Source organism: Ovis canadensis, chromosome 17 (genome assembly GCF_042477335.2).
Source record: "Ovis canadensis isolate MfBH-ARS-UI-01 breed Bighorn chromosome 17, ARS-UI_OviCan_v2, whole genome shotgun sequence".
In the NCBI taxonomy this organism is placed as follows: domain Eukaryota; kingdom Metazoa; phylum Chordata; class Mammalia; order Artiodactyla; family Bovidae; genus Ovis; species Ovis canadensis.
Window position 1 is genome coordinate 79,500,001 of NC_091261.1, and position 22,404 is coordinate 79,522,404.

The 22,404-nt window shown below is 41.7% G+C and overlaps 1 protein-coding gene across 1 annotated transcript in view; it reads left to right on the forward strand.

The window, feature by feature from the left end:
* Positions 1-22,404, forward strand: part of HORMAD2 (HORMA domain containing 2) — a 57,442-nt gene that overhangs the window by 19,528 nt on the left and 15,510 nt on the right. The window contains exons 7-9 of the mRNA XM_069557244.1: positions 1,283-1,350; positions 4,287-4,438; positions 4,616-4,869. Of these exons, the coding sequence (XP_069413345.1) occupies positions 1,283-1,350; positions 4,287-4,438; positions 4,616-4,869 (474 nt within the window). The remainder of the gene's footprint in view (positions 1-1,282; positions 1,351-4,286; positions 4,439-4,615; positions 4,870-22,404) is intronic.

The window sequence follows — 22,404 nt, forward strand, 5'->3', positions numbered from 1 at the left end:
TAAGTGGGGCTGCATGCTTCAAACCTGTGTTGTTCAAGAGTCAACTGTGTGTGTATCTGGGTCAAATGTTAGCTTCAGCTGCTAGGCGATCATTTTATTTTAAATGGACTACATCTCTCATGAGGAAATCTGTCCCTCTCTATTTCTAGCTTATTTATTTATGTTTGTCTCTGTTTATAGCTAGCAGATAGCAGTGGTTTCTAGTTTTTAGTACAAGATCACGAAAGTTAAAGAAAAAAAGATCTGATACCACAGACTGGTTCTTTTTCAGAATTTTCTAGTTTACCTGCTGCCATTGTAGTCTTCCCTGAATTACTACCATCTTAATTACTCTCATGGTTCCCACTTCTCTGAACTCCTAAAATAGCCAAGGTGATCTTTAAAAAAATGTAAATCACTCCCATGCTTAATACCACTCACCATTCACTTCCTGTTTACTTGGAATAAAGTCCAAGCCTCTTAGTTACAAGGCACCACAGCTTCCTCTACAACCTCATCTCCTACACCCTCCCCTCTGCTCACTCATCATCGGCCACTTGGCCTCCCCTGTAATCCTGAAGGAGGCTTCCTTTCCTGCTCTAGAGCGTTAGCCTCGCTGTTTCTTCTGCCTGGGGTGCCCCGCCTTCCCCCACATCTGCGCAGGACTGACCCTTGTCAGGGAGGCTCAGCTCAAACACCACCTCATTAGCGAGGGCTTCCTTGGCCCTTCCCAACCCAGTCGGCACCTCGCCCTTCCGCCCTCTGTCACAGGCTGTGCTTCATATTGTCCACAGCACTATTCCTACCTGAAATTGTTTGTTTACTTATTTACTGATTTCTCCTACCAGTCTGTATACTCAGGAAAAACAGGGACCTTTTCTGTCACGTTCACCACAGTGACTCCAGTGCCTGACCCAAAGTAGACATTCAATAAATAACTGTTCCATGAATGAGCGGTTTCTTAGCTGGTTCCACTGTTACTGACCAAAGCCAGGTCAGACACTTGCCTCTGGACTTTAGTTTCTCCAGCTTTAAAGCAGTAACAATAGACTATGCCATCTAACTCATTTTTAGCTTGGAGGAGAAAAACTGTTAGCTTTTTATCTGGAGCTATCACTCCTGAATAATGTCATGCTATAAAACAAACAGGTATGTGGGAGGTATAGAAGGTAAACAGGAAGGTATATGCTGTTGCTAGATAAGCAGACACCTGGAACACCTGGCAAGTAACTCCTGTTACTAGATAAGAAAATCCAGAGTTTCTGAAAGTAATTTCTTTCTTTCTTCCCTTTGATATTTCTAGAAAGTGACTGAGATATACCAGTTCAAATTCAAATACACACAAGAAGGCGCCACTATGGATTTTGACAGGTAGAATCTGTTTAATGAACATAAGAAATACATAGGATTGAGGTAGACATATACCTCTTGAAGCCAGAGATAGGCCTTATACTTCCTTGTAACCTCCCCAATAATCTTACAAAAAACTTGCTATTATAAAAAGGGAATGTAATAATTGTTTAAATTTCTGAAATCCGTGGATGAAGGTGGTGGGAGAAGAGGCTTCCTTTGCTTCTTTCCCTCTTCTTGTAGGTGATATTAGTAGGTCTAAAGGCAGTTAAGTTTAGTGGTCAAGAGTCCTAATTCTTAAGGCAGAAAGATCTAGCTTGGATCCCCAGCTCTGACATTTCTGGTCATATAATTTTGGACAGAATATTCAGCCTCCCCAGATGTTAGCATTCTCATCCACACTGTAGAATTAATAATATCTACTTCATGTGGTTGCTGTGCTTGTTAAATTATAATGCACAGGTAAAGCTTTTCCCGTCCCTGGCAGGTAAGAAGCACACAGTACACGGTACCAAGTGGTCACGGTGGTGATGGTGGTGGTCTTTATGGTGGCTGGTGGGTAGCACAGCAGTAGAAATTATATTGATGGGGCTATGCATGTGGTGTTGATTGAAGAACTCTGTGAGGCTCTATCTAACCACTAACCCGAAGCTTCTGAATTGCTATGCCAAGAAAGCGATCCTTTCTACCCTCAGAACAGCCAGATGGGGACTGGGATAGGCGAAGCCCCTGCTCTATTTACCTGTAGACACAAATATTCTCATCTGCTTACTCCCGTATGCCATACGAATATAACCATCTATATTGTATCCTTGTATGGAAAAGACTGGAGAGCACTGCGTTTTCCTGTCAAGCCTAAATTTTTAAGTTTTAGATACACTAGTGGATTGAACAGCAAGGACAAGGACAGTCGCTTCAGAAGGTCCTCAGCTCGTATGGAGATGTTTTATTCCCCTCCCAGCTTTTGGATTCAGATAGAGCTGAGTATCCCTAATGAGATGGAATAGAAGCGGGGCGGGTGGAGGATGGAGGAAAGTCCTGGGTGGCAGAGAGCTCCACCTCAGAGGCAGGAGTCTCTCTGAAAGGAATGACTCTGAAGAGAAATGTGGCCTCAGTCTCAGTTTTCCATACGATGAGTTCTCTCATCACTCACTACAAGCTTTACAGCTTCTCTCCAAGATTCATACCCTTACAATCTTCTCCCTTGTAAACTCTCCAGACAGCACTAGGCTGTGAAGAGGAAGTAGGTTCTAGGAATGAGAACCAAGGCACTAACATCCTCAGCTGCCATCTGTATGCTGCCGCACAGTGCTCAGAGCTTCCATGTCTGTTCTCTTACATGAAGCAGCTGCCTCCTGCTCTCTAAAATTCAGACCTAAGTGCCACTGACAACCAGGTTAGTCTCTCTTGTCGTGAAGGCGCATATTTCTAGAGGTGAGCAGTATAACAGGAATGGCCAAATCTTTCTGCTACTCAGGGGAAGAGAAGGTAATGCATACTAGACCCAAGCTGGGCCTTGGTTTGGGTGACTGTTTATACAAAATTACCTTATCACCTCTTACATAGTAAAGATGATTTTCCTTTTAAAAAACAGTACAAGGAAGCCTTGAATATGATTTTACATGAGACAGTTTCATGACTGTGATGTATACTGGAGGAGCCCATGGACTTCATGGCTATCACCCTTCCCTCTGGTTACTTATTTCAAACTGGCTAGATCCTGGCAGACAAAACTTTAAGTTGTTCAAAACTGAAAAAGGAGCAAATGTGTTTACTTAATAATGTTTGTTTTATGAATTCACACTACCTCTAGTAGTTCAATTACTAAGGATTATTTTTCAGTATTGCGTACTTACTACGTGGAAGGCATTGTACAAATATATTGCAGTCATAGTCCTTCCTGGAAACTACTCAAATGTGAGACTAATCGGGGGAAATTTTTGGAGAGAAATAAAAAATGTTTAGAGTTGGAAGGTAATTTAGCCCAATTTGTTCATTCATTCAATAAAACATGTTTATTGAGTACTTACCGGGGTTGGGCACCAAACTTAGTACTGTGGAGATGAAAAATACAGCCACTCAGTCTAGAGGGCACGTACGGTTATACATGGGGGTGCGGGGTGGGCACGGCCAGAGAAGACCTCCTGAAGAGATGACATGTGAGTGTCAGGGAGACAAGTGGGAAAGCTCAGTGTGAGCAGAGTGAACAGCATACACAAATGCATAGGAGTAGGAAGGAATCAGGGACTAGTTACAGATGACGGTGGAGGCGCGGGTGTGGCTGGTGAAAGGCCATTGCACACACACTGTTCTCGAATTTCACTGAAAAGTAATGGATACAATATAAGAAGCTTAAGAGAGTGATGTGAGCGGATTTTCCTTTTAGGAATATGTATTAGGAGTGCTGTGGAGAATGTTTTGCAGTGTGAACAAGAAGGAAAACAGGAAGAATAGTCAGTCATGGTGATAATCCATGCAAGAGTGAGAAGGGGATGCCTCTGAGAGATGCCCAGATGGTCCAAAGGCCAGAGATGATGACTGATTTAATTTGGAGAGATATAGAAACATGTGTAAGCTTATCTCACAATGGAGTTAACTGACCTGGTGTGTCTAAGTGACTTGACCGGAGTCATTCAGCTAGTTAGCAACAGAGCCAATATTAAATGTCAAGTCCATTGTTCTCAGTATTAAATTATGCGGTCATTTATAAATGAAATTTTTAAAAAATGAGGTCACATTTAAAATGCCTTAAGGGAACTTGCTACTTAAGAACCCCTTTGAACATTCATTGCAAAAAGTACAATAACTCCTTTAATTTACATTCTAAAATAGTCTCAAGAGTGTCCTGCGTTTAGTTTATATTTATCTGCTCATACAGTAAAAATTTTTGTTTTTTGAAATAGATTTTCAATATTATATGTGATTGAAAAGTGTGCTGTTTTCTTATGTGGTTATAGCAGTAACACAAGCTTCGAAAGTGGGACAAACAGTGAAGATATTAAGAAAGCCAGTGTTCTGCTGATCCGTAAACTGTACACGCTGATGCAGAACCTTGGACCCCTTCCTAACGATGTTATACTGACTATGACTCTCCACTACTACAATGCAGGTAGGTGGAGACCTCTAGTCAGATCCCCTCTTTAGTGCTGAAGTAGTATTTTGGATACACAGAAGGATTTTGGCAAGCCTTTGAAAGAGACGGCTGTTGTTACACATGAAAGGCTAACCTGGCTTGCTCTCCCGAGACTCACAGTTTTCTTGGTTTTCTGCCCTCTCCATTTTGCAGTGACCCCAAACGATTACCAGCCCCCTGGCTTTAAAGAAGGAGTAAGCTCGCACTTCCTGCTGTTCGAAGGGGAGCCCGTAAACCTTCAAGTGGGAATGGTCTCCACTGGCTTTCACAGCATGAAAGTAAAAGTCACAGCCGAAGCCACCAGAGTGTCTGATCTGCAGAGCAGCCTCTTCCAGGAGAGCGACACGACCGAGATCGCCCACCAGGGCCTCGACTGCGATGAGGAAGAGGAGGAACGCAACCCTGACGTAAGGCAAAGCCGCAGCGCCCCTCTACTGCTTCGGCTAAACCCAGCTGACGCGCTTCAGCTCCCGCACAGCTCATGGAGTGTGCTGGGTATAAAAAGGAAAACAAAACTAGACCCTGACCTCGAGTCTTTATTCTGAAAAAGCACTATCTTCAAGAAGGAAATATGCTTTGTTAAATGAAACTGTCCATGGCTAGGAGGGGGAAATAGACCTTCTGTTGGGTTGGCCAAAGATTTTGTTTGGGTTTTTCCATAGCACCTTATACAAAACCCAAACCAACTTTCTGGCCAACCCAATAATATACTTCTTTTTACAAAAGGTACCCATGAAGTTGGGAAATTTGGGATTTTCTTTAACTTAAAAGAGCATATTAAACATTTGAAAATATTCTAAGTGTTTATTCATACTCACTGGAAGTATAATTAAGTTCTTGATGGCCAGGGTGCAAGTGTTATGGATAACCCTACGTTAGAGTGCATTCATTTCACTGCCGTAGAATGTTCTACTCTTGATAGACATTCTTTCTCTTTGTAATTGTTATAAACGTTCATGTATACACCTCCTTGTACACATATGCAAGAGTGTCTCTGAGGACTATTCCAAAGAGTCCTAGGGCTGGCACATTTTCAGCTTTCTTAGGTGGTGAAAAACTGTTTTCCAAAATGGCTGTACCGGTCTGTGCTCCGGTACCAGTGGAGGGGGTGCTTGCCATCCTTGGCAACACCTAGTGTTACCCACGTTTATGGTTTCTGCCTAACTGCTGGATGTAAATGGTAATGCCTCATGATTTGATTTTGATTTGCATTTCCCTGATTATTAATGAGTTTAAGCATCTTTTCATGTATATTGCTGTTGTGGTTTTTTATGTATATAAAGTAACTATTCAAGACTTTCATGCATTTTTCTATTGGGTTATTTATCTTTTCCTCATTGATTTAAAAAATATATATCCTAAATAATAACTTGTTTCCATTATTTATGTTACAGTATTTTTTTTAGGTTTGTGGCTTGTCTCTTCACTTTCTTTAAGCTCCTTTTTGCTAAAGAGACGTTCTTAATTTTAATATAGTCAAACTTTCCCTGTAACAGGTGCTTTTGGATATTAAGAAATCCTTCCTTATCTGAGGTCATTTATGATACTTTCCTTTAATTTGTTATAAAAGTTTAAGGTTTTTCTTTTTACAGTTAAATTTTTATTCCACTTGGAGTTAATTTTTATTTGTGGGGTAAGGTAGATCAGACTCCTTTTACATTTTCAAACCCAAGTATAATACACACACAGAAAACAACGTACATCATAATATACATCTTGCACACGTGCTCAGTCGTATCTGACTCTTTGCAACCCCACAGACTCCAGCCCACCAGGCTACTCTGTCCAGGGGATTCTGCAGGCAAGAATACTGGAGTGGGTTGCCGTGCCCTCCTCCAGGGGATCTTCCCGACCCAGGGATCAAACCTGCATTTCTTTATGTCTTCTGCATTGGCAGACACATTCTTTACCATTGGTACCACCAGGGAAGCCCATATATCATAATGATACAGCTCAATAAATATTCACCAACTGAACCCAAGCACTGGGATGGGAGGTAAGAGAGAGTGCCACCTTCAGTACAGCTCCCTAGGTATCTTGCCTGCCTCACCCTATTCCAGCCCTACTGAACACACATGTGAAATCAGCACCCAGATCAAGAAACACAGCAGTACCAGCACTCTGAGAAAACCCAGTCCTGCTTTGCAGTCATGGCTCTATTCAACAGGAATCTCTCTCTCCTGGCTTCTATCAGAATAGATTAGTTTCTCTTGCTTTTTATTTTATAGATGCGGAATCATGGAGTGTGAAACACTTTTTCACTTCTTCAAGTATTCTGAACATGTTTTTTAGTAAAATATACACATTTCTGGTAGGAGTAGAATTGCTGGGTCACAGGATATGAGTAGCTTTAATAGACACTACAAAACAACTTCCAAAGTGCTTGTGTCAACTTACACTTCCATCAGCAGGTTTTGGTTGCTCCACATCCTCACCAACCATTGGCATTTTCCATCTTTTTAATTTTAGCCATTCTGGTGGGTGTGTAGTGGTATGTCACTGTGGTTTTAATTTGCAGTTTCCTGATGACTAAGGAAGATGAGCACCTTTTCATATGTTTCTTGGCCATGTTGGATGTCCTCTTTTGTGAAGTTTCTTTTTAAGTCTCTTGTCATCTTCCTATTGGGTTCTGTTGGGTTTGTCTTTCATTCTTATGAATTTGTAGGAGTTCTGAATATATATTCTACATAAGTCCTTAGTCAGATACATGTATTGTGAATATCTCTTCAACTTTATGAGTTGCCTTTTTACTCTCTTAATGGTATGTTGTGATGAACAGAATATTAATTTTAGCATAGTTCAACTTATCAGTCTTTTCAGCTATCTTTGGCAGTTTTTATTTAAAAATTTTTTTCCCTCTAAATTTTACAGAGATGTACTCTATATTTTTCCTCTAACAAGGAGAAATAGCTACAGAAACAGAGGTGTAATTTTAAAATTACAAGATACCTCCATGAATAACATCACACAAAAAATAGAAATAACTCACCTTTCTCTCTCCTGTCTTCAAGTATTCATATTTTGGTATGATACTATTCATGGAGGTCTAATAATTTTAAAAATCACTTCTGCTCTGTAGTTGTTTCCCTATTTTTATATCTGGTATTTATTTGTGCCTCATTTGTTTTTCTTGGGTTACACTGGCCCAAATCAGTGCGTTTTTACTTCTTTCTTCACGGTCATCTTTTGGTTGTGCTGGTCTCTTCTGTGGCTCTGTTTTTCTATCTTGCTCATGTTTGGCTTTCATCTTTGTCTTCTTCTATTTCTTTGGTTTTGTCTCTCTATTCCAAACTGACCTCTCCATCAATATGTAGACATATTTATTATACGAATACCTCAAATTCAGCATCAAATGGAATTTCAGCTTCTAAGCAAACATGCTCTCCCTCCTGCCAGGTCCTTATCTTTGTATTGCGTTGAATCTTTACCAAACAGCCTGACCAGGAATGTGTTCAGCTCCTATTTTCTTCTCACTTCACACATCCTTTTGGTTACCATTTCTGTTTTGTATCTGAAATACTTCAGACCATAATTTGGTCATGGATCAGAAATGATGAAAAGAGACAAACTTGAAATTTAAAAATTCTTAAATGATAAGAACTCGTAAAACCAAACTCCACTTCAGAAACAGGACACAGAACCCAAGTAAAGAGACCAAGGAATCCCAGGACAAAACAGGTTTATGTAGCACTGTCTGAAAAATCCTATTCTAATGTGTCCTTATCATTTCATCTACTTTGGCCACATCTTCAGGACAGGTCTTCCTTCCTCATAGGGTGTTTTGAGCTTTAGGCCTTAGGTAGTAAGGCCCACAACACAGTGTCTGTCTCCTCACAGTACTCCGTGAAGCGGGGCCTGTTTTCTCTGTTGCGGTCAGCTGCATAGATAGCAATAGTCATGTACCCTAGAAAGAGACTCTTGGATAAGCTGCTTCTTCAAAGAACTCATCTATATGGTGACAATAACCTGTGGATATAGAATTAAAAAAAAATTTTATGCTAAGTTTAAATCCTGAGGGAAAAGTACTTCTTTCTAATACAGGTAGTTAACCCAGGCTTCTTAAATGACTCTAGTAATTACTAACACATCCAGACAGCTATAAAAAGATGGCCAGCTAATGTTGTACCATGTCAATTGTAGAGACTGATGTTCTTAGTTTATTAAGCCATTAAAGCTTTTGGGAAGAGGGTGTTTGCTATGACCAGTGCGTTCTCTTGGCAAAACTCTATTAATCTTTGCCCTGCTTCATTCCGTATTCCAAGGCCAAATTTGCCTGTTACTCCAGGTATTTCTTGACTTCCTACTTTTGCATTCCAGTCCCCTATAATGAAAAGGATATCTTTTGGGGGTGTTAGTTCTAAAAGGTCTTGTAGGTCTTCATAGAACCATTCAACTTCAGCTTCTTCAGCGTTACTGGTCAGGGCATAGACTTGGATTACTGTGATATTGAATGGTTTGCCTTGGAAACGAACAGAGATCATTCTGTCGTTTTTGAGATTGCATCCAAGTACTGCATTTTGGACTCTTTTGTTGACCATGATGGCTACTCCATTTCTTCTAAGGGATTCCTGCCCGCAGTAGTAGATATAATGGTCATCTGAGTTAAATTCACCCATTCCAGTCCATTTTAGTTCGCTGATTCCTAGAATGTCAACGTTCACTCTTGCCATCTCCTGTTTGACCACTTCCAATTTGCCTTGGTTCATGGACCTGACATTCCAGGTTCCTATGCAATATTGCTCTTTACAGCATCAGACCTTGCTTCTGTCACCAGTCACATCCACAGCTGGGTATTGTTTTTGCTTTGGCTCCATCCCTTCATTCTTTCTGGAGTTATTTCTTCACTGATCTCCAGTAGCATATTGGGCACCCACTGACCTGGGGAGTTCCTTTTTCAGTATCCTATCATTTTGCCTTTTCATACTGTTCATGGGGTTCTCAAGGCAAGAATACTGAAGTGGTTTGCCATTCCCTTCTCCAAAAAGATCTTCACAACCAAGATAATCACGATGGTGTCATCACTCACCTAGAGCCAGACATCCTGGAATGTGAAGTCAAGTGGGCCTTCAGTTCAGTTCAGTTCAGTTCAGTCGCTCAGTCATGTCCGACTCTTTGCGACCCCATGAATCACAGCACGCCAGGCCTCCCTGTCCATCACCAACTCCTGGAGTTCACTCAGACTCAACATCCATCGAGTCAGTGATGCCATCCAGCCATCTCATCCTCTGTCGTCCCCTTCTTCTCCTGCCCCCAATCCCTCCCAGCATCAGAGTCTTTTCCAATGAGTCAGCTCTTCGCATGAGGTGGCCAAAGTACTGGAGTTTCAGCTTTAGCATCATTGCTGTATATTGTCACCCTGCTTATTTAACTTATATGCAGAGTACATCATGAGAAACTCTGGGCTGGAAGAAGCACAAGCTGGAATCAAGATTGCCAGGAGAAATATCAATAACCTCAGATATGCAGATGACACCACCCTTATGGCAGAAAGTGAAGAGGAACTCAAAAGCCTCTTGATGAAAGTGAAAGTGGAGAGTGAAAAAATTGGCTTAAAGCTCAACATTAAAAAAAACGAAGATCATGGCATCTGGTCCCATCACTTCATGGGAAATAGATGGGGAAACAGTGGAAACAGTGTCAGACTTTATTTTGGGGGGCTCCAAAATCACTGCTGATGGTGCTTGCAGCCATGAAATTAAAAGATGCTTACTCCTTGGAAGAAAAGTTATGACCAACCTAGACAGCATTTTGAAAAGCAGAGACATTACTTTGCCGACTAAGGTCCATCTAGTCAAGGCTATGGCTTTTCCTGTGGTCATGTATGGATGTGAGAGTTGGACTGTGAAGAAGGCTGAGTGCTGAAGAATTGATGCTTTTGAACTGTGGTGTTGGAGAAGACTCTTGAGAGTCCCTTGGACTGCAAGGAGATCCAGCCAGTCCATTCTGAAGGAGATCAGCCCTGGGATTTCTTTGGAAGGAATGATGGTAAAGGTGAAGCTCCAGTACTTTGGCCACCTCATGCGAAGAGCTGACTCATTGGAAAAGACTCTGATGCTGGGAGGGATTGGGGGCAGGAGAAGGGGACGACCGAGGATGAGATGGCTGGATGGCATCATGGACTCGATGGACGTGAGTCTGAGTGAACTCCGGGAGTTGGTGATGGACAGGGAGGCCTGGCGTGCTGTGATTCATGGGGTCGCAAAGAGTCGGACACGACTGAGTGACTGAGCTGAACTGAACTGAAAGCTTTTGGGGGGCTTCCCTGGTGACTCAGATGGTAAAGAATCTGCCTGAGACCTGGTTCAATTCCTGGGAAGGGAATGGCAACCCATTCCAGTAGTCTTGTCTGGAGACTCCCATGGACAAAGAAGCCTGGCGGGCTACAGTCCATGGGGTTTAAAAGAGTCAGACCTGACTGAGTGACTAACACTGGTGGCTCAGTGGTAAAGAATCCATCTGCCAATGCAGGATACATGGGCCCCATCCCTGGTCAGGGAAGATTCCACATGCCGTGGAGCAGCTAAACCCGTGTGCCACGACTACTGAACCTGTACCCTAGAGCCCAGGAGACGCAACTACTGAGCCCGCATGCCGCGGCTACTGAGCCCGCTCTAGAACCTGTGCTCTGCAACAAGAGACGCCACCGCAGTGAGAAGCCCCCACTCTCCTCAGCGTGAGAAAAGCCCCAGCAGCAGTGAAGACCCAGCACAGCCAAAACTAAATAAGTTTAAAAAGAAAGCTCTTTGGGAATTTGTATTTTTATCAATTTTTAAGTGGGGATCCACAGGCGGTAATTTTCTAATTTTGTGAGCTCCTTATGAGTCTTTGTTCCCTTAGAAGGGGTTGCTTTTTCTTATTGATGAATTCCACAAAAGAATACACATAACAATATATGGCTTACCTGAATGCATTTTTTTCCCTGTGTGAAGGCCATTTCTTACCTTTTGTGCTAACACATTGGATTTAAGTATAAATGATTTGTTTTTGAGAAATTAGAATGTAAAGTATATTAGTGCCCAAGTAAATGGGCACTTAAGTGTGGACTAGAAAGATATTTTCTGAAACTCCTTAGAATTCCTATGTATTCTAGTCAGTGGATTAAAACAAGAGCCTTTTTCACTCAAAACCCTATTTTCTCCCACTAAACTCTGAAGTTTTGAATTTTTGAGGTATAGGCTGGTGATTTTCATATCATTACATCTCATGAAGCATATATGCCTTGTCTGATACAAAGTAGTGTTGGCAAGAATATCTTAGATTCTTGGAAATGGAGTTGATTATTGAAAACGTTGGAGGAGGCTCATTATCTACAGAAAATATTCAGACTTCAAAACCACACATCATTCTCTTTATCACAGGGCTATAGTCCTTTTCACAAAGTTTCTTTTTGTCTAATAGGACATTTTTTTTTCAACTAAATTTTCTGTTCTGCATTACAGAATATAATTGTTATCCTCTGTTAACCATGAAAAGGAATGAAAGTTGGTTAACTTTCCCATCAGTCATATAAGTCATCTTTTTTTCATATATGAATCACTCTTTAACATATCAGAGAATTATTTCCTTCCTGTTGTGAGTAGGAATAGCCACTCTGATGAGCTGTGTATGTATCACTTTTACATAAAGGAAAAAAGAGTATATCGATAGATGTTATTTAGTCTCTAAGTCATGTCTGACTCTTTTGAGACCCCATGGACTGTTGCCCGCCAGGCTCTTTTGTCCATGGGATTTCCTAGACAAGAATAGTAGAGTGGGTTGCCATTTTTTTCTCCAGGGAATCTTCCCAACCAGGGATCGAACCAGCTCCTGCATTGGCAGGCGGATTCTTTACCACTGAGCCACCTAGGAAGTCCATATTGATACATAGGGGTGTGTGTGTGTGTGTGTGTGTAATAGCAGAAGAAAAGCAATAGTGAGTAGTCTTAGGTAGTAACACTTTGGATTCTACTGTCACTAAAGCCCAGCCTAAAAGAAGTCAGTTTTGTTGTGTTGTTGTTTTTAAAAGAGTAAGACTGAGAGTAAAAAAAGTGCCTGTAATAACCCGAAATAATACAATGTTATCATGATACTAAAACCAGTGTAATATTAGGTTAGGAGCAATCTTCTACTGTTTGGGAAAGTTTGTGAAGAGTTGGCATTAATTTTTCTTTGAATTAAAGTAAGCCATCTGGGTCTAGGCTTTTCTTTGTGGGTAATTTTAAACTTATTAACTCAATCTCTTCAGTTGTACAGAGCTATTTAGATTTTCTGTTACTTCTTGAGCCAGTTTTGGTAGTTTGTGTCTTTCTAGGAATTTATTATTTCATTTATGTTATCTCTATGGACATATACAGCAAATGACAAGGGATTTATATAGCACCTCTTTATAATGCTTTCTTACATTTTTGTAAAGTCAGTAGTAATTTTTGCTGTTTTAATTCAGTGGCTTCCCTGGTGGGTCAGATGGTAAAGAATCTGTCTGCAATGCAGGAGACCTAGGTTTGATCCCTGGGTCAGGAAGATTCCCTGGAGAAAGAAATGGCTACTCACTCCAATATTCTTGCCTGGAGAATCCCATAATTTGAGTCTTCTCTCATTTTCTTGGCTATAGGTTTGTCGATATTGTTGATCTTTCAAAGAAGCAGTTTATGGATTCATCAATTTTCTCTATATTTGTTCTTGTATTCTCCATTTCACAAATTTCCAATATAGTCTTTATCTCCTTTTTCTGCTTGTTTTCAGGTTTAGTTTGCACTTTTCTAGTGTCTTAAGTTGGAAATTTAGGTTCTTTGAGGCATTTATACCTATAAACTTCCCTCTAAGCACTGCTTTAGCAATAGTTTTCTTCTGTTGTATCTTCAGTGACTAAGCACAGCACACGATTGCTTTACAATGTTGTAGAACAAAGTGAATTCGCTATATGTATGTGTGTGTGTGTGTATATATATATATATATATATATATATATGCCCTGTCTTTTTTCCTTCCTCCCACCCTGCCCACGTTCCACCCGTCTTGGTCACACAGAGCACAGACCTGAGCTCCTGTCTTACACATGCAGGAGCACAGACATCAATCCCCGTCTCCCAGTCCATCCTGCCTCTTCCCCGGCAGCCCAGGGCCGCACATCTGTTCTCTAGCTCTGCATCTCTGTTCCTGCCCGGCACCTAGGTTTATCTGTACCATTTTTCTAGATTCCACATATTCGTTAATATTTGATATTTGTTTTTCTCTTCCTGATTTCTACAGCAAGATCTTTTTTGACCCAAATCCTAGAGTAATGAAGATAAAAACAAAAGTACACAAATAGGATCTAATTAAACTTAAAAGCTTTTGCACAGCAAAGAAAACCATAAACAAGACAAAAAGACAATCTTCAGAATGGGAGAAAATATTTGCAAACGAAGCAAATGACAAGGGATTTATCTCCAAAATATACAAACAGCTCATGAAGCTCAGTATCAAAAAAACAAACAACCCAATAAAAAAAATGGGTGTATCTTCTCTTTTATTCATCTCAAATAATCTTCTGACTTCTCTTTTGATTTCTTCTTTGACCTATTGGTTACTTAGGAGTATGTTGTTTAATTTTCACATATTTGTGAGTTACCCAATTTTATTCCGTTCTTTTTTTTCTAATTTTATACCACCGTGGTCAGAGCTAAAACTATAAAACTTCTAGGAGGAAACAAAATGTCCAACAAAATGTTTTTAAGCAGTTCCCTGAAAACACTGACAATAAAAGGAAAAATACTGATATATTGAGCTTTATCAAAATTTAAAACTTCTCTTCCAGAAAGATATTGTTGAGAAAATGAAAAGGCAAGCTAACAACTGAGTGAAAATAGTCTTCCTAAATAAAAATCTGTCAAAGAACTTGTATTCAGAATGTATGACGTTTATATGTACAGATTATATTTATACAGATTATTTTCAACTCAAGAAGACCAACCCCATTTAAAAACATGCCCAAGAATATGAACAGACACTTTACCAAAAAATATGTACCAATAGCCAAATAAGACATTAAAAGATACTTTATGTCATTAGTCATCCAGGAAATGCAAATTTAAAACCAAAATGTGATACTAGTCTGCATTCACTAGAAGGGCTAAAATTAAAATTGAGAATACCAAGTGCTGTCAAGGATGTGGATCTTTGGGAATTTTCATATCTTGCTCGTGGGTATGTTAAATGGTACGGCCACTTTGGAGAACATTTTGTCAGTTTCCTATAAAGTTAAATATTTGCTTACTGTGTGGTACAGCAATCTCACTCCTAGTTATCGAAGAGAAATGAAGACATATAATCACAAGAATATTGGAACACACATGTGCACAGCGGCTTTATTCATAATAACTCCTAACTGGAAACAACTCAGATACCCAACAACAGGTCAAGGGATCAGTAAATTGTGGTATCTCAGTACAAAGGATTAGTAGTAGCAATAATAAGAATAAAGAATAAACAACTCTGCAAAACCGTGACCGAATTTTTAAAAGTCAGATAAGAGTACATACTATATGATTTCATTTGCGTGAAATTCTAGATGCAAAACTAATCTAAAATGAGAAGAAACAAACTGATGTTTCCCTAGGTGTGGGGGTTGGATGGGGATTTAGCGCAAAGAAGCATAAAGAAACTTTAAGGTGATGAAATGTTCTCTACTTTAATTGTAGTGTGGTTACAAGGATATATACATTTATCAAGGCTCCTACAAATGTATAATATGCTTAAAATAGATGGAGCAGTATATGTGTGCTGTGTGTGCCAAGTCGTTTCAGTCATGTCCAACTCCGTGCGACCCTATGCACTGTATCTCTCCAGGCTCCTCTGCTCATGGGATTCTCCAGGCAAAAATACTGGAGTGGGCTGCCATTTCCTTCTCCAGGGGATCAACAGTATACATAATAGTATATAGACTTTGCCTCGTTACAGTTAAATTTTAAAAAGCAGTGATCCATGGTATTAATTATTACCATTAAAGCCCTGTTGATAACTGTTCCACATTGGAAAGAACCTAAGTATCCCTCACAGAAAGACTGGCTCAGTCAGCTTTGGTAGACCAAGCAAATGAGACGCTACGTAGCCATTACGAACATGGTAGAGAAGGAAAGGGCTTCCCGGCCGGTGCCACCTGCCAGTGCAGGAGACATAAGAGATGCAGGATCCATCCCTCAGTCAGGAAGGTCTCCTGGAGGAGGGCATGGCAACCCACTCTAGGATTCTTGCCTAGAGAATCCCATGGACTGAGGAGCCTGGCGGGCTATGGTCCATAGGGTCACAGAAAGTCAGACAGCAACTGAAGTGACTTAGCACAAATGCAGAGAAATAACATTATTGATCTGGAGAAAGTATTTGTACCTTTTTTGGTAAGTGAAAGTAAGATAAAACAAGCCACCTAATACTTTCCAAATATGTAATATAATTTGGGTTATATCATTAATTTGCAGTAGATTCTTTCATCTGTATAATTTTACAACAAGCCGAGTTATGCAGTAAGTCATGATTGCTTTTCTTGTATAAATTTTTGTTTTTCCTGCAGTTAATAACTGTTCATTTGCTTAGCTTTTTCTCTACTTATTCCTAATTCAATTCCTAACTCTCTGCAAATTATCTAGACCTGCACTGTCCAAAATGGTAGCCGCTCACCACATGTGGCTGTTGAAATTTTAATTGAATGAGTTTAGCTACTCGGTCACCCACTTGTAGTGCTCTGCCTAGTGACTACTGTGTTGGGCAGTACACATGCAGAACATTCCATCTTCACAGAAAGACCTGCTGACAGTGCTGCTCTAAGACCCCTGTAGGATATTCAGATGCAGTAGCTCTGTCCTCACTGAGAAATTTCTCCTGGAGCTTTTCACCTTTGACCAAATCTGCATGACTGCTCTGCCTGGTGCCTGCCTCTCATACTGAAATCTCCCTTCCGTAGCTTCTGGGGACTTCTGTGCCTCTCCTGTCTTAGACCTTTCATTTCCTGATTTGTTTTTCTCCCTTGTTTCTGTGGAGCCTGTCCTTTAATAACTTCCTTAGAGAGAGGTGATCGGTGATAAGTGTTTGAGATCCTTTAAGCCCTAAAAATATTATTTTACTGTTACGTTTGTCCAGAAATAAAGGTCTAGGAGGACAATTATTTTTCATGAGAATTCTGAGGCATTGTTCCTCAAAATATTATAGTTTCTGGTGTTTCTGTTAAGAATTTCCAAGTCATTCTGATTTTGAGCTTTTGTCTATTATCTGTTTTGTTTTGTTTTGTTTTCCTGTCTGGAAGCTGTTTCCTCAGATTTCTGAAATTTTATTAATTATTTTAATTAATTATTTATGTTTGTTACTCTGGCCAGTTTGAGTCTGGTAACCTGGGTGCTCCTTCGGTTCTGGGAAATTCTCTTGAATTATTTCCTTGATGAAAATTATGTCTGCTCAAAACTCCCTACTCTTTCTTTCTGGATCTCCTAGTATGATATTCAGATAGCAGACCTGCTGTATATAGTTATTCTATTTAAAAAAATCTTTCCTGTGCCATTTCCGCATCCCTGTGCCTTCATTCTGTGCTCTCGGGGATAACTCCGAGCATGCTAACATGACCCCGTTCCTCTGTTGAGTCTTTGTTTGTGCTACTGTGTTTCTGTTTCCAAGAGCCTTTTGTTGCTGTTCTCTGGGTGTTCCTTCTTACGGTTAGGCATCCTGCTCTCGTTCACACTCACAGAATGGTCTCTTATCTCAGGATATTGATACTCCAGATGCATTTCTTCCCTCTGCATGCCTTTGTTTCTTCTGTTTGTTTGCTGTTTCCTCCTCCACCCTTGTTCGCCTTCTCGACTTATCTCCCTGCAGCGGCCAAAGACGGCTGGTGGTCCTTGGTTGGCTGCTCGTGCTTAAAAGTGCAAGGACTAGAAAGCTCTGAGCTCGTGGGCCTTCGCTGTAGAGTGCCACGATCAGGCCTCAGGGAATGCTCAACATCTGTATTTTTAGGTGATTCCTCTTGGTCACTTTCCTGAGTCTGTGTTGGTCTCTGCTGTTTCGGGAGCCAAGTAGAGACAGAGGGCTGAGGCTCTGTACATTCACTGTGCATACTTTCACTTAATGCCCCTGTTTCTGGCGCCACAACCCTGCCTCAACTGTGATCTAGAGCTCACTACCTTCTGCAGCATTCTTCAGGGAATTTCCAGTTTTATGCCTGGGTGGGCAACTGTTTGGTTTTGCAAAGTTGAAGAAGGGGTCTGAGAAATCCAGCTGCTTCATAAATGTCTTTTACTAGGTCTTTAGTTAGCTGCAGGCTTCCCTCATAGCTCAGTTGGTAAAGAATCCGCCTGCAATGCAGGAGACCCTGGTTCAATTCCTGGGTTGGGAAGATCCGCTCGAGAAGGGATAGGGGACCCAGTCCAGTATTCTTGGGCTTCCTTTGTGGTTCAGCTGGTAAAGAATCCACCTGCAATGTGGGAGACCTGGGTTCGATCCCTGGGTTGGGAAGATTCCCTGGAGAAGGGAAAGACTACCCACTCCAGTATTCTGGCTTGGAGAATTCCATGGACTGTATAGTCCATGAGGTCGCAAAGTCAGACACGACTGAGCAACTTGCACTTTCTTTAGTTAGCTCCAGGTGGCGCTAGTGGTAAAGAACCCGCCTGCCAATGCAAGAGACAAAAGGGAACCGGGTTTGATCCCTGTGTCGGGAAGATCCCCTGGAAGAGGGCATGGCAACTCATTCCAGTATTTTTGCCTGGAGAACCCCCATGGACAGAGGAGCCTGGTAGGCTCCAGTCCATGGGATCTCAAAAAGTCGGACACCACTGAGCAGCTAACACTTTCACTACCCACCATTCTCATTCCTTATTCCAAAAGCACCTGATGCTGAAACTCTTTATAGTTCCCTGTACATGGGGGTAGTTCTCGGTTTGCCCCACTGCTGGTTTAAGTTACCAGGGACACTGCTGCTGCTGCGGCTGCTAAGTCGCTTCAGTCGTGTCCGACTCTGTGCGACCCCATAGACGGCAGCCTACCAGGCTCCGCCATCCCTGGGATTCTCCAGGCAAGAACACTGGAGTGGGTTGCCATTTCCTTCTCCAACGCATGAAAGTGAAAAGTGAAAGGGAAGTCGCTCAGTCGTGTCCGACTCTTCGCGACCCCATGGTCTGCAGCCCACCAGGCTCCTCCATCCATAGGATTTTCCAGGCAAGAGTACTGGAGTGGGGTGCCATTGCCTTCTCCACCAGCGACACTAGTTACCTCTTATCTGTCTGCTTTCCAGCTTCCAAACTCCCATTGCTGTTGTTTTCTCTCTTACTCTTCCAGTCCTTTGGGGTTTCTACTCTTAAATCTCTTTACTGTCGCTCTAGTGAGGTTTGGAACCCACTCCACTGTTCTTGCCTGGAGAATCCCGGGGACGGGGAAGCCTGGTGGGCTGCTGTCTATGGGGTTGCACAGAGTCGGACACGACTGAAGTGACTTAGCAGCAGCAGCAGCAGTGAGGTTTGGGGAGGAAACTAAATAAATATTGATGGAGTGTCAATGTACCATTTTCAATGTACCATTTCACCCAGAAATCAGTAAATGTACTCCTCAAAAAATAAATATTTCAAGAATTGACTTTTAGGACCAGCAATGCATTTTTTTTTCCTTTAAGCATTTTGGTTTGAAGAATAATGGTTTGGTCTAACTTGCTTTAGACAGGACTTCTCAGAATTGGTGAAATATTGCTTAACAATTTTAACATTAAAAACACTTCATAATCCTATAAAACTACATTAAAATCACATTTAAAGTATTTAAGTCTGAATGGTCTTAAGAAGAGAATATTAGCTCATAGTCTCCGACTTGGAAATAAATATCTCAGATGTGTAGAAGGCCACTGAATATAATAATGATATTATCTGAAAATGTTTGCATGTTTTAAATTTGTCATGCATACTCTATCTTTTTGGAGCTTCTTGCCAGGACATCCGTAGTCTCAATTTAGGGGAAAAAATATTAAAAGATAGTTTGAAAGTCCACCAAGATACTTTCCTATTAACTTAGGAGAACACACAGAGATAAATTCTTCCACTTGGTTTTGGGAGCTTTGTGTCACAATCCTGACTCTGTTCAAAAGCGGGACTTTGACATTCTTGTAGTAGAAGATGAGGAGGAAAATTTGGATGAAGCTGTTCAGACATTAGGTAGAAGAAAGCTTCGCGTGATCCTGCTCATCCTTCTAGTTAACCGTGCTCTTTCCATAGGCAGTCTTTCATGAGATGCTGTCCATTTACTGCACCTTCTCACCTGCTCTTTGAATCAGAAAGTGTGCTTTTTCCCTCTTCTTCACCTTCCTTCACTTTTTCTAACAATGACTTTGCCAATAAGATCTCACAGTCTTTCCTCTTTTAGTTTTCATTCTTCTTGACCTGTTTTATGATGTTGCTGTATATTCTCTTTTAAATGTTCCTTCTTACTCCTGTGACATCACACTGTTCTCAGTCTCTTCCACCCTCCTGAGCTGTCATCCATTTCTCTCTGTTACTTTTTGTTTCTTCTCCCACCTCTAACTGTGGGCAAACCCCAACCTGTCCAAGGTCTTGACTCCATACTCTTCGAAGTCTACATACTTTACCCGGGAGGATTCATCCATTCTCAGGGTTTTGATGACCACATGTGTACTGCCGGCTCCCAAATGTCTCATCTTGTGCCCTGACCATGAGAACTGAACAGAGCTTCAGTTCTGTATCTTTAATCTTCTATTGGGCATTTCCACCTTGATGTCCCACTATCGTGTCAAATCCAGAATGCTCGTCTTTTTATTCTTCACTGCCCTCTCCTTCCCACACCCAAAACAGATTTCTTTATCCAATTTCCCTGCCTCTCAGCATCATCTTTATCCTCTTAGGTACAGAATCTTGAGATCATTTATTTAGTCGGGTATCAAAATTTCCCCAAGCGTTCCTTTCCAGTCTGTTCTTACTGCCAGAACTTGAGTCCAGGCCTTCATCCCCTTGCATCTGAATTGCTGCCACAGCCTCCAAGCTCTCCCACCACCTCCTGCTCTGTCCCGCATCTTCTTTAAATGCAACTCTCATCACATCACTTCCTTAATCAAAATATCTCATGATTCCCATTTCCTACTACGTCAAGTCTAAGCACCTCTACCTGGCCTTCAGGCTGCTCCCGACCTGCCCCCACGTTGCCTGTCCTATTTCCCACTATCACCGAACCTGTCCCCCTTCCTGGAGTCAATTTTCTCAGTGTCACGAGAACAAGCCAAGTTCACTTCTGCCTCCTTAACTTAACAAGTAATCTTCTCTCGCTTGGAATGCCTTTCTTCTTTCTGTTGACCTAAATCGTATCCACCTTGCAAGAGAGTTGCCTGCGCTTGCTGTGCCCAGTTCCCTTTCTCTTCTCTTTGCATGCCACGGTAATCAGGCCTTCATCCCCACTCCTCCTCCACTGTCCAAGACACAGTTATTTTCCTATCATGAATCTGTGAACTCACAGCTCTACCACCAGTTCCCATCTAATCCCATAGAAATTCTGGCTTTATCTCTTTCCATATTTGTAACTTCTTTCTCCATCAGTGAGAAACCTGGCCCCCATTATACTTAACATATTACTTATGGTATTCATCCTCTCAAATGTAACCAACCTCCCATCCTCGCCATCTTCCCCATACACGTATAGGTACCCATGTCACCCTGCTCAGGCTCTGACACCCCAAGAGTCTCCCATACCCTGCTCCATTCAGCCTCTGACTCTTCGCGCCAGGCCTGTCCTCCATGGGGACACCCTCCTCCCCCTGCCCAGGCCCTGACACCCCCCGTGCACGAGCCTCTCTGGCTCCGCTACACGCGTCACGGGCGTGAGGACCGAACTGCTCATCGAGGAAGCACCACTAGGGTCAATAATGTATTTAGAAAAAGCTTTCCAATTTGTTTCTGTTTCCTTTCTCCTACAAAAGCACCTATTGTCAGTATCAGTCAGTCTGAAATACCACAGAAAGCAGTGAACAAAGAAACCAAATCATTTGTAAAAGAATATGCAACCTACATCAATGTAGAAACAAAACACCCAGCTTTAAGAAAAGAAATATTTCTTCACATTCTCCATCTCTTGCTCAAATAGTTTGATATTATGGCCACAGCCTCAGAATCGCTATCAAGTTCCAGGGCTTTTGGTAAATTCATGAACTTTACATTTTTTGAAGATGGTGGTTTCTGATGCCTGAGGTGCAAAATTAACTTTATCTTTTAAAACTGAGAAATGGAGATATTTCGTCATTCAGTTAGACCTCTGCAAGATCACCCTTGATAACCAGTTCACAGAGACGAAGCGCTGACGAGGAGACAGAAAGCAGTCATCAAAGGGCCTGCAGACAGTCCCTGGAGAGCACAGCTTTCCCAGGACAGAAATACCCAAGTCTGCCTCCAAACCCTTTAGAGACGTAAACTAACCACTCCAAGAGGCAGCTTTCTCATTCCTACTCTTAATCCCAATTTTCTTTGTCTGAGAAAGGCAAATTTAGCCCTTCTTCTAAATCAAGATACAATATGACTGGACTTTTGTTTAATTCTAAGCCAAAACATTCCCAAACTCCCACTGCATTCTTGGGAAGCCCTGCATGCTGCTGAAGTGCGCCCTCGGCCATGTCTCATCCCTTCAGGGAGCCGGCTCGCTCCATCTGTGCCCACTCAGAGGCCGTGGGAAGGGGGCGCGGCCTCCATGGGTGCCCCCGCCAGGTGGGTCCAGATTAGCTCTATGGCCCACTCACGAGGAAGTGAACAAGGCTCCTCTGTGGGTGTCTGAGCACACGTTACCAAACTGCTGGTGACCTCATGAGCTGGAGAAAGCAGGTCTCACATTGTGGACTAAGCCTAAATATTAATACTACTTTATATTTATGTAGTGTCTTTTTTCCAAGGAGCTCCAACCTCTTTACAGACATTATGTCATTAATCCTCAAAGCATTGCTGTTTGGTCCATGGCAAATATGATCC